Source organism: Ambystoma mexicanum, chromosome 13 (genome assembly GCF_040938575.1).
Source record: "Ambystoma mexicanum isolate Mex_15411 chromosome 13, UKY_AmexF1_1, whole genome shotgun sequence".
NCBI lineage: Eukaryota > Metazoa > Chordata > Amphibia > Caudata > Ambystomatidae > Ambystoma > Ambystoma mexicanum.
The window spans coordinates 656,109,897-656,128,670 of NC_090938.1; the positions used below are offsets into that span (position 1 = coordinate 656,109,897).

Consider the following 18,774-nt stretch of genomic DNA (forward strand, 5'->3'; position numbering starts at 1 on the left):
TGTATCCAATAAAGGGGACCCTATGTTTACAGGGATGACCGAACGTATTGATCCTCCTATAAAAAAAATGAATATATGATGATTTGTTGGCTAAAGATTTTATTAAACAATTAATATGACAAGAAATAGCTCAGGAGGTAAATATGATGTGTAGGGATATGAATGATGCCCTAGCTATAAAAGTAATTCCAGATGAGGCCACCTGTTTAAACATGAGCACTAGTACTATTCCTTCACAAATCTCTGGTATTGTCGTGCAAGACCCACGAAATACCCCTTTGGAAAAGGATATATGTTCAATTGGGAAGGTATCCGCAATAGGGGTTGAAGACAGTAAGGTAGGGAGTAAGAGGGCCTTTTCCTTTAGGTCGGAGCCCAATATGGTCAATACTAACTTGGGAAATGCAATCTAGGATCTCCCTAGTGCCCTCGTTAGAGGGCGGGAGGAACTTGGACAGATGGATAACCAGCTGCAGAGAGCGTCCTTTGATAATGTACCAAGATGTGAGTTTAGAGACCCCTATTTTAAAGATCCAACTTTTCCAGAAGAAATTAGCCTAGTTTTTTAATTATATGTTTGACTCAAGGGGGCTGAATTCTCTGAATTAGAAGCACAATACTTTCACTATTCTCCTCTCTGAGACTAATTGCACCCATTTGATTTCATACATTTATGAAGATACAACTATGTTATGCTGGTTGTACCATCTAGAATGGTGTTATGGTATTCTGGTAAAGGAAACCGAGAACTTACAAAAACCTGGTTATGATCTCAGCCCATATGCATTACCAAATGCACAGAAGAGCGGGTCAGGGGTTGGGGATGGAACTGTTACCCATAAGGAAGCTGGCCACTGACGAAAGGTTGATAACTGGCAACTTCGATCCTCCAGAGGGGAAGCATACCGAGAGCTGGAGGCGGTTGGCCTTGACACTCAAGGATTCGATAGCCCAACGAAAGGAGCTAAAATCCTCCCTTTAGCGCAGACGGTGCTCTTACTTTAGTGCCATGGAATGTCTGGGGATTTTCTGCATTGTGCTCTAACCTGGAAGTGTGCGATTGCTTGCGTAAACACACAATTGTTTGTCTACAAGAAACCTAGATAATTAGACTTCTATACTTAAAGGGATACAATATTGTTAGTGAACCCGAAACACAGGGTGACAGGGGCCGTCCATCAGGTGGCCTCCTGATTGCTGTCCAACAAGGGAGGAGGCTGCATGTTTTTGAATATCATATACTATGCAAAGGAGTGCTGGAGGTTGTGATTAGGGCTGAGGGCTATCAGCACCTCAATTATTTGCTATTGCTTAACATATGTTGGAGCATAAATGGTAATCTGGACTTGGCTTTGCAGGAGATCAATCAAAATATTGAGGAATGGTATTTGATATGTCTGGGAGGCCTAGTAATCATACTAGGTGGCTTTAATGCTGACTGTGTCTCACCCTCAGGGTGGGAGTGTGACCAGACACTGTGCGATAAACATTCTCAATCTATATATTGTGGAGAGAATCAAGGTGGGGTGCGACTGAGTTTGGCTTTACGGAAAAAACCTACAGGGACACATGTGGTGTTCAAATTTGGAAGGTTGGGATCTCAATTTACTATACCCCAAAAAAGAGGGGGAAAGGTGTTACCCGGATACGTGGTATAGTTTTACCTCCTCTTCATGCATAGATTACATATTTGCCTCCTCAGCACTACGCTATAGGAATAGCTCTTTGGACTTTGTGTGTAATGAATTTTGTGACCAGGCGATGTTGATCGCGAGCTTTGATTATGATAGGAAGAACTGTAGGAGTTGAGAGCGTCACCTTAAAAGAAAAGAATTTAATTTATAGCCGGTCAAGTGGCACAGCGAGTAGAGCCCTCGCTTTGACATCCGTGCAGAGCCTGCTAAATCAGGTTCGAATCCCGGCAGGGCCAAACTCAGCATTTCATCCTTCCGAGGTCGATAAATGAGCACCACACACAGTGGGTAATAATAAGCAGCGCTCGGATACCTGAGGGTTCGTAGCGCTATATAAATGCCAAATTATTATTATTTTTTTTTTAATTATACTTCAGTCTCATTCAACTTATATATTGAGAGGCTTTTGACCAGTATTGGCAATAGAAGTTTGATGGGCGGCTTAGTTAAAAAACACTAGAATAAATTTGATCCTAATATGCAGTTTATGAAAAAGGCCACACGTAAAGAGATTGGACACTTACAGAGCTTGCAGATGAGTGACCTGGGACTTAGAGACAGGCTGATTAAGGGGATCAAGCAGAGGCTGAGGAACTGGTCTAAGATGTACAAAGCTAAGCTTCTCCAAGGTGATAGTGAGGCTGTGCTATATTCTTTGAGGGCAGGCAGCTTGAGCACTTTTTGGAGATTAATGACTGATCTAGAAAGATCGCAAACTACAATCATGGTTAAGCCAATTAGTGAAAATAGCTCAGATACTTATTTTGGGGATCTCTATAAAGTGAGTGAGCAAAAAGGGAGCATTTCTTATGTTATAAAGGAAACTCCATGGGCCTTGCACTTTTCTCTTGGTGATATTTTGGAATGTATAATGAGGGCAAGATAGGTCAAGAGCAGGGGGCCCTAATTCTTTAACATATTGTATATTTAAGTAGAATATTGACCTCTGGTCCTGTATACTTTTTATACTATTTAATAATGTCACGAAAGTGCAGAAAACGCCAATTTTCTGGAAAACTTGATATTTATGCCCCATATTTAAAAAACGGTGATAGGCAATCTCCTGACAACTATAGGCCAATCTAGATAATGAAAAACACAGGTTTGGCAGAAAAAGTCACAAAACCACAGCGCTTGTATGAATAAATATTAAGAGTGCACATAGGCTGCAGGTGCCTGAGAGGTGTGGGAGTACTGCCAAGTACAACCCACTGTTGTGGGAACAATTCGAGCACGGGCAATTCTCAGTCTAAACCGACTCTTCATCCGAGGCTGTAAATGGGGAGATGGGACCTAAGATAAATTGAATGAAGGACAGTGCCAGAAAACTCTCTCACGGCTTCGCAATTGCAGTAATTTCAGCACAGCAGGAAAAGCAAAAGTGATGTGAAAGGAAGCTGCTTCCTTTCACATCACTTTGGCTTTTCCTGCTGTCCTTCATTCATATTATCTTGGGTCCCATCTCCCATTTACAGCCTCGGATGAAGAGTCGGTTTAGACTCGAAACACATGTCAGGCTACATTGCAAATAAATCCATCGGACCTATAACCACATCTTGCTTCAATTATTTGCAACACATGCCTATATTGCACTCTTGGGCGCAGTGCGACTGAGAATTGCCCGTGCTCTAATCTATCCATCTCGATAATGGATGCAGACTCAAAGATATTTGCATCTATCGGTTTTAGGCATATAGAAGAATGGTGTAGAGAGAAGAATTTTTTACATGTTTTTCATCTCAGTTTTCGTAAAGGTATGGGTACAGATGGTTGAGGAATTATTTTGAAGAGTCTACAACAAACTGCCTGGAATCAAGAACACTCAGCCATTTATGTTGCCTCAAATGACCTTTCTAATACCTGCGACTTGTCGATCTCAATAGACTCTGGGGCAAATTAAAAGAGCTAGGTATGCCTGAAGGATTACTGAACATCTTGATTTATCTTCCTACAGATTCAGATTCCGCTATTAGGGTAAGCATGAATAATGAGGGCCTGATGTCAAGGCCTATTTCTATTTATAATGGCCTAAGACGGGGCTCTTTATTTGCACATACACTTTTAATTTATTATGTTCCTGATGTAGGTACTCACTTAAGTTATGCAGTTTTTGTTACACCAAAATTAGGTAACATTCACATCTCTTGGGCAGCCTATGCAGATGACTTTATATTAATAGATGTTACACCTATAGGTTTTCAAAAGTTATTAAAAGGTTTTAATGAATATATGAAGGCAAACAATTTAAGAAGTATCAAAAACTGTAATACTAAAATTATGCAGAATAGGTAAGATATGCAAATTCTCTTGGTACATCAATAGTATCAAGATAAAAGCAAAAGAATTTATGGTGTTACTAGGCTACCCAACTGTTGCCACCCGTAATAAAGGTTTTTATAGGACATATTTGCAGAGCTCATATTGAGGGAACTGGAAACCTGGGTAGAAAGCAATGGAATCCTGTCTAAACATCAATTAGGATTCCGTAAGGGCATGGGCCCCTCAACTAAGGCATACTTCTGGTATATGAGAAATCATGGACAAAGGGTATCTTTATCTTGTACCGGCCTGGGTGGATTTATCACAGGCTTTCGACATCATTAATAGGGAACGCATGTGGAACAAACCCAAAGCATGGGGAATACCCATGTCCCTCTTAGTTATTATAGTTGCGCTTCATAATTCATCAAACTTGTAGTTTAGACTGAACTGGTCCTCCTCGACTATGCACCTATAGGACTCGAAAGGATGTTAAATGCCCTGGAGAACTATGCAAACATCAATGACCTATAAATAAATCCAGCCAAATCTCATAGTCGAATTCAAACAGCCACACAGACAATCTCTGAAATTCAGTTGGAAACTGAATAAACAGACAGTTCCAATTGATAATGAAATTACTTACTTGGGCTTCAGAATGAGGGCTTTTCCCGCGGTGACCGCATTCGAGTTTGCCTTAAAAGCCAAGGCGGGTCTGTCAATATGCCAAATGAAAAAACTGCTTTTCTCCATCTGACGTTTTTCCCTTCTTCCCCTGGTAAGATTTAACAAATTGAAAGTAATACCATCTCTATTGTATGGTGTCGAAGTCAGTCCTATGACCAAGCACATAAATTGGGCCCAGCTGGAAGGCTGAACATGGAAGAAAGCACTAGGCCTACCCATGAGCCTTCCAATTAACAGTTTAAGATACAAGTTAGGTTTTCCATCTATGCAACTACAAGTAGATTGGAAGGTTCTCTCCTTGTTTAGATCTATACGGCTCTCCCGTCCGGGATCCCTACTTGAAAACCTCAACAAAGTGTTAAACAACTACTCCAACAGTTTTGGAAACACCTTGCTTGCGAAGCTCGCAAAATGCTGAAATGTAGTGAATGTACAGAAGACAAACTCATGAATAAATCCCTAAAACTTGTCGCGAAACCACTGTCTGAATTGGACAAACCAAGGGGTTATCTTGCCAAGTATCATAGGAAGTTTCCAAGCTTCACAGGTGGAACTAACTTCCTAAGATTTCGCCTTAATCTACTACCCACTGGCGAAATAAGGCTGATTTGAAAGCAAGTATCCCCACTCAATATGTCTTGTACATTCTGCAAAATGACCACCATGCAGACCCTGAAACATATCATGATGGAATGCACTGGCACCATAGACATTAGAATCAGATTCCTGAAACGATTCCTTGACCGAGCGGAAGGACTGCACATAAATGATTTCTGGGGAAGACTAATTGCAGGGCACGAGATCTTGTTAACCAATGAAGTGTTTAAAAGTGTGGCAAACATTAGACCTATTGTTATTTTTACATTTTCACGACTTATTAATCTGATTATTGCTTTTCAATCTTTCACTATTTTCTTTTTTTTTCTTTTTCCCTTGTTTTATCGTTGTGCTTTTTAAAGTTTGTAATGAATGTATTTTCGTTATGAAAAGTCGACTTCTTTCAGCTGTATCATAATGAAAAAAAAAAATGGGGCATATTTAGGGAGGAAAGCTACATTATTAGCAACTCAAATGGTAAAAGCGGACAAAAAGTATGTTAACTTTTCACTTCTACCAGTTATGAAATTCTGTGCTGCCAAAGTTATTCTGCGAATGCTGTATGGCCTAGAAATGTTTCCGGAGTGGATTCTTAGGGAATTGGATTTTCATGAGGGTCAGATATGGAGGAGAGTTTTGTTTTACCTTCCCCGCTGTGTCACTTTTGCTGCAAACGATATGAGTTGGGTCTTCAATCACTTGTAGGTTTGATTGAATGGAGACAGGTAGCTTTGGTGAGAAAACGTTATTCTAGTCCAGCCTCCTCCCTTCGTACGCTTTTGGGAAAATAAGGTAGGGAGGGGATTGGAGGTAATGGATTTATTAATGATCTTTGTGTAAAATGTTCATCTATCTTGCAACAAATGGGTTCATCATTTATGGTGTTAATTACACTGAATTACACCCACTGAAGAAAACAAAAATAACCTAACTGAATTCTCCAAATCTTACAAAAAAGAAATAGTCAAGACTAAGAAGAACACCTTCAACGACAGGATCGCGAAAGCTAACTCCACTACTAAAGAGCTATTCCCCATCCTCCGTGAACTGGAATCCCCTATTCAACCTATAGACAATGCCCCTAAAAACAAAGATTGGTGCACCAACAATCAAAATGCCCTCTCTAACAAAATTTCCTCGCTTCAATGCAAAATTGCAACCAAAAAAAAGGCCACACTGTCACCATCAGACCAACAAATACCCCAACTTCAGGAGCATAAGTCTACTGCACCCTTCAGATTCAAGACCATCTCCATAATCGACACAGAAATTATAATACTGTCCCTCAAACCGTCAAACTGCAAGGGCGACTCCTGCCCAGCACAAATAATAAAGGACGAAGCTAGAGACCTAGCTCCCTTCATTACCAAGCTTATAAACTCCTCCTTTAAATCTAACACGGTACCCACCAACCTCAAAGAATCATGGGTCTTCCCACTACTGAAAAAAACAGACCTTGGACCCCACGATCCCTACCAACTGCAGACCCATTACCACTGTGCCATTTCTACTTAAAATCCTAGACAGAGCTGCCTACATACAAATCCAGGACTACCTGGAAGCTAACCATCTGCTTGGCTCACGGCAATCTGGCTTCCGCCCACTCCATGGTACGGAAACAGCTCTATTAGACCTCAAGACACAAATTGAGGAACTAAAGGATAATGGAAAAACAGCCTTACTCCTCCTACTGGACTTGTCAGCAACTTTCGACTTGGTGGACCATGCAGTCCTATGCAACCACCTCGAATCTGCTGCCAACTTCGCCGGAGATGCCATAGCTTGGGTCCAATCCTTCTTAGCCAACCGCGCTATGCAAGTCTTCTCCACCTCCGACTCTGCTGACCCTATCAAAATAACCTGTGGTGTCCCACAAGGATCCTGTGTCTCCCCCACTATGTACAACATCTTCACTAAGCCTTTGTTTGACAAGTTGGACAGACTGGGTGTCACCTACACAAACTATGCAGACAACACTCAGATCCTCATACCCCTTTTGGGCGACTACGAGACAGACTCAGCCTTGGTGAACAAGATATACACCCTCATTCAGGCATGGATGGCCTCACATGGCCTCTGAATGACGATAAAACAGAGATACTTGTTGCAGGACCACTACACCCAGAATCGCCTCGGCGAGCCACAGGAAAAACCCAAACTGAAATCTACCAACGGGGAAAACGGTGCGAGCACCAAGACACAGTAGCTTAAACGACAGCCTAACTAAACACCCCCCCCCCCCACAGAAAACCACAACAATCATCATTAAAGCAGAAAATCTAATTTCCAGCAACCCGTCACGGCAGGAAACCATCTGAAGAGGATTCTAGAACTGTCAGCTTCAGGGATGGCTGCCTGAAGGCTGAGCTCCTGCACCTGGACTGACTTGCCCTTACTCTACACTGTGATGGCTGAACCAACTTCACCTGATACAAAGCAACCTGCTAAGAGGCAGAAGGGGACTGGGGAGAAATCCTCAGATGAGAGAGTTGACAAAATTCTGGACATGCTCACAAAACTGACCTTGGACATAAATGAGATCAAGGATAAGATGTCCAGTGCAGATGAGAGATACCTGGAACTCAATTCAAACTTTAACAGAGTGGAGTCTCATCTGACTAATGTGGATAACACAGTGGAAAGGATGGGAAACCAAATCAGAGATTTGCAATCAAAAAATGAAAGACTGTTTCTGAAGCTCTCTGAGCAGGAAAATTTTTCCAGGCGGAACAATGTGAGGGTGGCTGGCCTTCCTGAGGACTTGGAGAGGGGCAAGCCCCTTGAATTCATTGAGAGAGTTTTGGTTTCTGCCCTCAAGCTGGATCCCAAGATGCACCTAGAATTGGAGAGGGCTCACAGGAGCTTGGGACCCAAACCAGCGCAAGGCCAGCGATCCAGGCATTTTGTGGTTAAATTCTTGCGCTTTCCAACCAAAGAGATGGTGTTAAGGAAGGCCCGTGAATTACGTGACCTGACTTGGAATGGACACAGAGTGATGATATTTGGGGACCTCAGTCGGGATGTCTTGGATAAAAGAAGAGAGTTTAATATGGCCAAAGATAAAGCAAGACTGAAGAACCTCAAATACTATATGGTGTACCCTGCCATCTTCAGGGTAATTAAGGATGGCAGGCTGTTCTCCTTCAATGACAGCAAGGGAGCTGAGGCTTTTTTGAGTGACTTGGAGGGGACTGAAAACGGAAATGATCCTGTGCAACCTATGGAGGCTATGGAAGCTGCTGTGTCTGCTTCACAGAGAATACCAGCCAAAAAGAAGAGATAGACAAATTGGATACTTAAAAGGCAGTGGAGGTGGTTTTGTGGTTTCTTTTTGGTTTTATCATTTTATTTTTTTAAATAGTAGTCATCCACTTACAATCGCCTTTGGATATAACGGTTGTTAAAGTCAGTTAGGATTAATGTTTTCGTTTGAGAGTGCAGTCACGGGCCATTAGAGGAAAGGCCATTGTTCTTTAGACGCTCCTGCACATCATTTCACGTCGCGGGGACGTAATCTATGGATGCCGATGCGTATAGCGAAGGTCACGCGTGAACATGATGGACGCGGTGTCGGGGGAATAGACTGGCGGTAGGTGAATTAATTTGACTAACAAACGGGGTACTCGGAGTGACTGCGACCGAGTTTCTTCTGCTTTCTCCCTCCCCTATCCTGCCTCCGGAGATGCCTGTGCGCCTATGCGCAGCCTGTGGCTGATGCCGAGCCTCCTGCCTACACGCATCCACAAGCCTCCAACTGTTCTGTCAGATTGGCGGTCAATGAACATTGTCGGATGCTTGGGGCCTGCTTGGGATATTATTTGAGAAACGCCGCGATAAGCCTCATGGCGCTAGGTTTGGAAACCAAATGCTGTGCAAGCTGTTTTATGTAAATGGATTATGGTGGCTGACTTGCAGCACCTCCCCCTCTAGCGCTGCATTGTTATTCATTGTGGCATGAACAGAGATATTGTCTGACCTTTATCTTGGTGATTGCAGCTTTGAAAAATCGTATTGAAGGACATGGAATGGTATATGTTAATGCATAAGCAGGGGAAGTGTAATAGGCGTACATCATTAGCCTCATTTACATGCGGGTATGAGATGTCATCCTGCCTTGTGTGGTTCATACTCAGTACCACTTCTCTTAGAGATACACAGCATTTTGCAATTGGTTGACCATAAATCCGCAGTATACAACATGCATACCTGAAATAGAGTGTTTAATACTGTTATGGCCTCGGGAGAACGTGATGGGCCATGGTTTATTCCTTTATTCTGATGGCAACTGGGTGGGTAATATTATGGTAGATTAATAGTTCTCTGGGGGGCGGAGGGGGGTATCCATGGTTGTGCATAGTTACTATAGGAGATGGAATGGGAATTATGGGTATTCTATGACTACAATGGTTTAAATGTCTCACTGTGGACCTTGTCATGCCTGAGCTGAGACTATTCTTCAGCGGTGGATTCTGAGATGACATGGGTGTTAAGCCTAATGGCATACGGTGTCTCTCACTGACTTGTGTAAATGGATGTCGGGCATCAAAAGTGTAGTCATTAACCTATGGTTTATTATATAATAAGAGCAATTGGGTTGATGGGATTGTAAGAAAGAATTTTATGTGTGCCATGTTATTGGGGTGGCAGACTTGGATGGGTTCATACTTTTGAAGGGAGGTTGGTGGGTTACTTTGACCTCCATGCTATTCTGGGGCTCTTGTGGATAGTGTCAGGGGTTATAGGGATGGAATATTTGTTATGATTGTCACTGTATATGCATTGGGTGTGGATTCTGGGGTGGTTGCAGTTCGAGACTTTGCTGTTTTTGTAAATAACTGCATTCAACATCACCTTACAGTCTTGCGGGGTGTATCATTTGTTTTGCTAATATGTGTTCATGGGTTTGCTATGTCGGTGTTTGTTCTGTATTGTTTCGTGTTGTTCTGTAGTGTTTGCATGTTTCAGTTTGCTTGCTCCCCTCTAGTTTTTGGTTTCAATCTGTCCAAGATTAATATGATTGGTCAATATGGCTGGTTTTGGTTTGAGTTCAAATGTCGTTGAGTGATTTGAGAGTATGTACCTGGAATGTTAAGGGCCTAAATATTCCGAGGAAGAGGAAGGAAGTACTGAACAGACTGAGGAGAGAAAAGACGGATATTGCCCTCATCCAGGAAACTCATTTGTTGAACGAGTCAGTGCATCTACTCCGAAATAGATGGTTTACTAAGACCTTTTTTAATTGCTATGGTTCTAAATCAAGGGGGGTAGGTATACTGCTGCGCAAAGGCCTAATGTTTCAGGTGGAGAAAGTGATGATGGATGATGAGGGGAGGACACTCCTTATTGATGTTACATATGAGGGTAAATTGCTCACAATTGGTTCAGTTTATGGTCCATGCAGTAGTGGTGGCCCTTTTCTCAGAATGCTATCGACACTATTGAGGGAGATGAGGGGGGAACATGTGATTTTAGGAGGTGATTTCAATAGTGTAATTGACGGTAAAATGGACCGTTCGGCACAATGTAGATTTACTGCTGGAAACAATAGTAGATCCTTTAAAGAATTTGTGGATAATCAGGATTTAATTGATGCTTGGAGATTTATTAACCCTGCAGTGAGGGAGTTCTCCTTTTACTCACCGGTACATGACTCTCATTCAAGGATTGATTACTTTCTTATTTCTGAGCGGTTGGCTGAGGGTTTGCGGGAGGTGACCATAAAAGAGAGAAGTATTTCAGATCATTCGTTGATTATGATGCAGTTGAGTATGGGACAAGACAGGTCGGGGTTCACTAGGTGGCGACTTAAAACTCATATTTTACAAGAGCAGGGGATTGCTGATTCTCTGCACAATTTCACAAGGGATTACTTTGATATTAATATTGGGACTGCATCTGATGTCATGGTGTGGGAGAGCTTCAAGGCGACTGTGAGAGGGGAACTGATGAATATTACATCGCGGGTGCGGAAAAAAACCTTGGCGGAGATTCAGGAATTGGAAAGGGAACTAGAAAAAGTGCAGAAAGATTTTGCAGTGTCCAAGCGACCTGAGGATAAGTTGTTGGTCGGACGGTATAGGGACTTACTTAAACAGAAAATGGACGACCAATATGAGAAAGGTATGTTTTTTATGAAGCAGAAGTTTTGGGAACGAGGTGACAAAAGTGGGAAACTGTTGGCGAATAGGTTACGGGGACTATCGGATACTTCTTTTGTCCAAAAACTAGTTGATGATAATAGTGTTCATATTAGTAAGAAAGATGAGATTTGTAATGGTTTTCGGACGTTTTATGAAACATTATATCAAGAAGATCAGTTCCCAAGTCAGGTAGACATGGACTCCTTTTTTGATAAAATTGTCATGCCAAATTTGAGTGTGGACCAAGCTGAGATGATGGATAGCCCTATTGAGGAAGAGGAAGTGTCAGTAGCTATTGGTCAGCTCAACAAAGGTAAATCACCAGGGATAGATGGCCTACCGGTAGAGTTCTATCAGACACTTAGTGGGGTTCTTGTACCGCTCCTGTGCAATCTATATAATGGTTTTATGCGGGATGGTTTGCTTTGTCCCACTATGAAGGAAGCTTGTGTAATTGTTATCCCGAAGCCGGGGAAAGATGGTAAGAGATGTGAGAATTACAGGCCGATTTCGCTCCTGAATGTGGATTTAAAAATTTTCAGCAGGATTCTGACTAATAGGTTGAATATGTGCATAGGCAAACTGATCAGTGGATCGCAGGTTGGTTTCATGAGAGGCAGGTATGGTTATGATCATATTAGGACGTTGATAGATTTGATGGGCCTACCGAAGACGAGGACCTTTTATGGACGCAGAAAAGGCTTTTGATAGGGTCAATTGGTCCTTCCTTTACCACACACTCAGGAGAATGGGATTTGGGGACACGTTCATTAAGATCACCAGGGCGATGAATTCTAATATTAGTGCAAAGGTGTGGGTCAATGGGGTTATGTCCTCCTCTTTCTTGTTATCTAGGGGAACTAGGCAGGGTTGTCCATTGTCCCCGTATCTGTTTAATCTGGCCTTGGAACCTCTCATCCTATACTTGAAACAAGAGCAAGGCCTTCGGGGGCTTAAATTTGGTGATGCGGAAATGAAAGTTCTCTGCTACGCTGATGACATGACAGTGATATTGTCTAATCCGGCTGAGGGATGTGTATTACTTAAACAGATGTTTGATGAGGTGGGAAGTTTATCGGGCCATAGGATCAATTGGGGGAAGACTGTGGCTTTCCCTTTGGATGTTAGTGTCCCGCGTGATGTCTTGGGCTCTTGGAACTGTCACTGGGAGGTGGGAACTATGAAATACTTGGGTATACATTTAGTTAGGGATTTGAAAAGGATGACCGCTTTCAACGTGTCAAGGATACTGGAGGTACTTAAAAGAGACATATTGAGATGGGGCTGGCTGCAGTTGGGAATTTGGGCCAAGGTTAATGCCGTTAAAATGGTCCTTTTGCCAAAGGTTCTTTACATCATACAGTCCATTCCCTTGAAGTTTACGAAGAAAGATGTTGCTCCTATTGATAAAGTTTTTTGGGATTTTCTTTGGGGCGAAGGTAAGCGGCCCAAGATTCCTAGTTTTATTTTGCACGGTCCAGTAAAGGATGGAGGATTTGGATTCCCGAACTTGATGAATTATTGCACAGGTTTTCTCTTGAAAAAATCGACTCCATATTTCTCTGAGATTCATGAATATGTTCCCAATTGGTATATAATTGAGAGTCATCAGTTTTCGCCTTATGCGTTGAGAGACCTCTATTCAATGTCTAAATTGCCCGCCTCAGTGCAGAAGCTGCCCACAATGAGTGCGACTAGGGAAGCGGTGCTGCGCTTTCTAGACTTTGGAGATGAAAATGATGGGTTGCACTATGATGCATCTTTATGGCAAAATGCATGTTTACAATTGGATAATAGGCCCTTATGCTGGAAAAGCTGGATAGGTAGGGGCATACTTAGAGTCCGTGATGTGTGGCATAATGGTGACATGATCCTCTTTGAGCAGTTAAGAACTTCTTTTGGTATTGGAGCTAGAGTAAAAAATCGTTATGTGGCCTTAAAGATGCTCTTAACTGAAAGGACAGGGATGTTAGATGGAGGCATGAATGAGAGACCTGCATTGTGTGAACTTCTCCGATCAGCATCATATGGAGTTTCAACTTATCTGAAACTGATGCCGGCAGATGAGGGTGATGTGAGAGCTTGGGATAAGCTTCGCCAGGCCTGGGCGGATGATCTTGGGGTGGACATCTCGGTTCGGGAATGGACGTATTTACTTCATGTGGGAGTACAGGCAAAGATGGACTTGCAGCTGCGTTATATCAGGCAAAGGATCCTCTTTAGACTATATTGGACTCCGTCCAGGATGGTCAGATTGGGTCTATCGGACACTGATTCATGTTGGGGTTGTGGATGTGGTGTGGGCTCTTTGATGCATATGTTATGGACGTGTCCGAGAGTTTCCGACTTCTGGACTGGGGTATTGGATAGACTGGACCTTGTATTAGAAGAGAATCTTCCTCGCTCTTTCCTTTCAACTATTTTGTTATCCAACAGGGGTAGAGGAGACGGAGCTAGGGACTGTACGGAATGGATCAATAAAGGGTTGGTTTTGGCAATGAAACAAATCCTACGGGTCTGGAAGTCAAGGAAGAAACCGAGTGTGGATAGGTGGTTAACAGATATGCAGGTCTTGTCGAACTTTGATAAAGTTTTGCTCATTGGACAAGGTAGAGAAAGCCGTTACTCTCGACTTTGGGGACCTTTCAATGATCTATTTGGCTGAAGGTTGGGATCCAAACCTGGGGGGGTAATCCCTTCCTTGGGTTGGGGATGCTTTGATACTTCTGGAGTTGGGGAGCTGTTCCGTTATGTGTTTGTTATATGTTTTGGTCTTTTGTTGTTTGTCTTAATTGTTGAGTGTCAGGAATTTTTGTTCAAATTGTATTTGTTTTTTGCAAATATTATCGAGGTTCATGTGTTCAGCATTATTCTGTTTATTCTAAGTTTCTTTTAAGATTTTGCGATTTGAACACGATGCAATGTACTGGAGATTGTTTTTTCTTTGTTTATTGTTCGAATCTTTAAATAAAGTGATTAATAAAAAAAAAAACAGAGATACTAATCCTAGGCTCTGAAGCTAATATCCAAAAACTCAGCCCAAACTACACATCCTTCAACATTGATAACCCTATCAAGGTGATGCCTGTTAGTAAAACCTTGGGATTCTATCTGGACTCCTCCCTCACTCTTAAGAAGCAGGTCAACTCCCTTGCCTCCTCCACCACTTACACCTGCAAACTCATCCGCGCATCCAGACCGTACCTCTCCAGTGCTAGCTGCATCACTCTATGCCCTCATTGTGTCTAGATTAGACTATTGCAATGCCCTGTACTCAGGAGCTAATAAATACATCACAGACAAAATGCCCTGAGAGCAGCACAAAACATCCCTCACAGAGAGCATGTCACCAAATTGAGGAAAGAGGTCAATTGGCTAAAAATAACGGACAGAATCCTACTCAAAAAGGTTCCCTCGCCTCTAAATGCCTGAACAACCAAGCCTCCTCATACCTTATGGAAAAATTACGAGGAAAACCTCCATGCGACCCACAAGATCTGCTAACACCTTTAAACTAGAGACTCCTAGGTTTAAGCACTCGACCGCGGGAGGAACTAGTTTTCCTGTCAAAGCTGCTTACTGCTGGAAAAAGTTACCACTCGACCTCAGAACTGAACAACCATACCCTAAATTCAGACACAAGTTAATTAATTGGCTGCGGGCCAATGACACATAACCTGACCAACACCCTACCTCTCCCACTTAACCCATACCATATCTCTCGCGCCTTGTATTTCTCCATACTAAGATAGCCGGCCGAGTATGCATCCCCACCTCTCTAGCCCATATATGATACCTAGACTTTAGTTTGACCTACAAACCTGAAACCTGATTATATATGCATCTGTTAGACAGACTTCCTAGATTGCCTCGGACTTTTCTAAGATATGCCTTGTACCTGTACATAATGTGTGTATATATTCTTGCATTTATTCTTTGACTATGTGCTCTTTATACTCCTGCCAAATACTGTAGTAAGCGTAAGATTTCTTGCATACTGCTGCGGTGTGCATTACCAAGTAAACAAACAAACAAATCCGAACCTTTGTAAAAAAAGAAAATTCAGATTTTTGATTGGACTAATACCATAGACACTGTTGTAGGAACTACATTATATGGGCATATTGTGTCTTATAAAAAAGATGTTGGCACTTTGGAAGATTATTTGACCCGCTTTCCAGGGAAGCGCATAAGAAATAATTTCATGCGTTTTCGTTTTAACGTTCTCTTAACCAATGACATTTTGAGTATCAGGAATACAGATAGAGATATATAGTATCAGGAATACAGATTACAGATAATACATGCTTGCCTTTTTGTAGGTTCTGTCAGAATCCTGAAATAACAGAAACGCTGAGGCACTTACTAGTGGAGTGCCCATCTTTAAGTTCACAGAGGGTGGAGATTAGTCTTGAATCATTCTTTTGTTTCTCTGGATTCTCTTTGGCCAAACATGCTAAAAATGTGACTATGAAATTGTGTGCGATTAGATTTCTGAAGGAAGTATGTAAATTAATTGAATAGAAGATGATGATATTACTTGTTTTGAGAGATCATATGGGTGATAAAAAAGAAAGGAGAAAGAATCTTTAAAAGTTTTAAATTTTTTGTATTTAGCAATTAAATGGAATGCTTCTGTGTCAGGTAATTAGGTTTCTGCAAACTGCTGTTCAATGTAGAATTTGAACTGGATTATGTTTAATATGGCATTTGAACCTCATTATTCTTATTGCTGAAAAGGTTTTGCAAAGGTTTTATTAACCAATTGCAAATAAAAGATCCTAATAATTATAGCTCTACTCCGCCTCGCTACCATTCTGTTGGCAATCTCAGCTTCTTTCCTTGTTACATATATTTTTTCGGTTCCCTGCTTTTCCCCATCTGGCCACCACTCCTCATCACTACCTCTCCTTCATGCCCCCTTTCTTCGAATCCTCCTCGCCATCTTTTCCTCTTTCTTTCCAGCTCTTTCAGTGCCCCTGCTGAAAGGATTGTTACTGGTCTGGCCAGTGGAGTCACTTTGCTGAAAATGTGGGTGGGGGGGACATGACATCTGAAGAAAAGGTGCCCCATCCAAATAAATGGGGACAAAATGGTGTGCCATGAAAGTTGGGGGGGGGGTAAATCAGCCCCCGTAAAGTTTCTAAGAGGCTGGTGCAATGCGGTTTCACTTTCTGGGGAAGTTGCCTCGCGCTGTTTACACCCACCTATAAAAGGGCGATGCAGGAGGACGTGGGGTGAATAGGAAAATATCAGGAGGTGCAGTCTCTTGTCCCCAGATGGGACTGCTAAAACAGCACACGTGGAGTGATGGTGCAGGTTGGGGGGGGGGGGGGGCTGTGCTGTTCAGTTTTGGCACCAAGTGCACTGAAGTATAAAGAGAGAGACCGTAGACGCAGAAACAGTGTCACAGCTTCTTAAACCATTATGGACCGGGGCGAGTGGAGTGGCAAGAGTTGCCCCGCCCCAGACGATTGATGAAGGCACTCCAGTTCAGAGCTCAGAATTCCACACCGTGATGCTTCTGTACTCGGGGGCTGGTCCATCGTCTTATACATGCATCACCAGCTCCATCACACCCTCTTCACATTCGTTACCCTTCCCCCTTATTCCCCCTCGGTAGCTTTTCACATTCCTTCTCACTCCATCCTTTCTCCATTCCTGCTCTCGCTGTATCACCTGCCCCTTTCTATCTCCACTGAAACCCCTCCCCACTACACTCTCTTCTCAATCCCTTGCCTCTCTCCTTCCCTCCTCTCACTGCCCTTCTTTCCTCCATTTTCCCTGCTCGGACTTTTTACATTGCTATTTGTCCTTTCTTCTCATTTTCTCCTCTGTTTTCTCTACTTACACAGTACTTTCTACTTAGCTTAACCCTCTTGCTATTGCCTCTTCCCCCTCTCGAATGAATACTCTTTCCCACTTTTACAGAGGTTGTCCCACTGCCCACCTCCTCGCCATCACTGTTTCCCTCTCATCCTCCTCCCTTTAGACACTTCCCTCCCTTTTCTTTCCTTCTAAACATCCTCTTCTGAGTTTCTGCATTGACATTTGTTTTTCTTGCTCCATATAATCATCCTCACGTCTGTCTTGAACATTATTTAAAAATCTGAGATGTTTTTAGAGCATACGCAGGCTTACTGCTTGACTATTTCGTTCTCTTCCTCTTTCTTTTTTGACTTTCCATGATCCCTTTTGTTCCTCTTCCCATTCTTTGCATCCTACTTTTTTCTGTTTTTTTCTCTCCGCTTTCTCCCATTTACAACCATGCCCCTCCATGTTATTTTATGTTTTTTTTGCAGAGCTCTTTGAATGCCAGCGGAAGTTGCAGGAACTCGGTCGTCTCCTGCAGAGCCTCGAGGGTCTGCACCGGATCCCCTCCGCCCCAGTAATTTCTGTAAGCCACAGTCAGGTGAGAGCCTCCGGGATGCTGATCTTTCTGTGCCATCATTAAGAGCTGGATGAATGATGCCTTTGGGGTTGGGAGGGTTTCCACGTCCATCAGTCACGGTGCCTCCTCTGGGCCAGGAACAGCTCCATCTCTCTTCAGTCAACCAGCTGAGTGCTGTCCTGGTGGATTGAAAGGAGCTGGACTACCATCAGTCAGTCGAGAAGATGCAATCGGGTGTCAGCTCACGGGCCTGGAGGTACTGCGGCTCTCAGGGTCAGGTGAGTGCTACTCTGTGGGCTAGGAAGGATTGAGGACTATGTTAGTGGGATTAGAGGGACATGTCCTCAGTCGGGCCCGGTCAGGAGAAGGCCATCTACATCACTTGCCAGTCAATTGGATAAGTGTCATCTTGAGTGGCGGGGCTGCTCGCTGTCAGTCGGGAGTGCTGCACAGGAGTGGCTGCTTCTCCGTTGGTCCTAGAAAAGAGAGCCGTTCTGGGAGAGCAGAGAGAGTTCTGGGTTATTAGTGCCTTATGGAGGTCCCCTGTAGTGAATAATGTTTTTGTGTCTGCGCTCGTGCGTGCGGGTGGATATAGACGGTTTTGAGGTTAGCCATGTTTCATGAGGATGAATGGGACAGTAAGGTTGTTTGAGGCAGCCATGTTTAATATTGGTGCTTGTTTTTCCTACTCTTTCTTTCCTCGCCTTCAGTTTTCAATGACGGACAAGCCCAAGAAAGGAAAACGTTCAACAAAGATCTGGTGCACTCAGAGTTTTGCCAAAGATGACACCATCGGCAGGGTAAGGGTGACAGGGAAGGATGACTAGTGCAGGGAAAATGGAGTAGGTGAGTGATAGCTGGCGAGGGAATAGTGAGCGGGCATGACGGCACTGAATGTGTGAGGAAGGGGAAGGGCAGGTAAGAGGAGCCAGCAACGCAGAGGAATGTGGACAAGATAAGGGTATGTTGGTGTGACTGGTGAGCAGATGATGCAAGTATGAGCTAA

At 43.1% G+C, this 18,774-nt stretch overlaps 1 protein-coding gene across 1 annotated transcript in view; it reads left to right on the plus strand.

Annotated features, from left to right (window-relative positions):
• OSBPL7 (oxysterol binding protein like 7) overlaps positions 1-18,774 on the plus strand; it is a 274,513-nt gene that overhangs the window by 176,222 nt on the left and 79,517 nt on the right. Inside the window, exons 9-10 of the mRNA XM_069634654.1 lie at positions 17,680-17,789; positions 18,479-18,568. Of these exons, the coding sequence (XP_069490755.1) occupies positions 17,680-17,789; positions 18,479-18,568 (200 nt within the window). The remainder of the gene's footprint in view (positions 1-17,679; positions 17,790-18,478; positions 18,569-18,774) is intronic.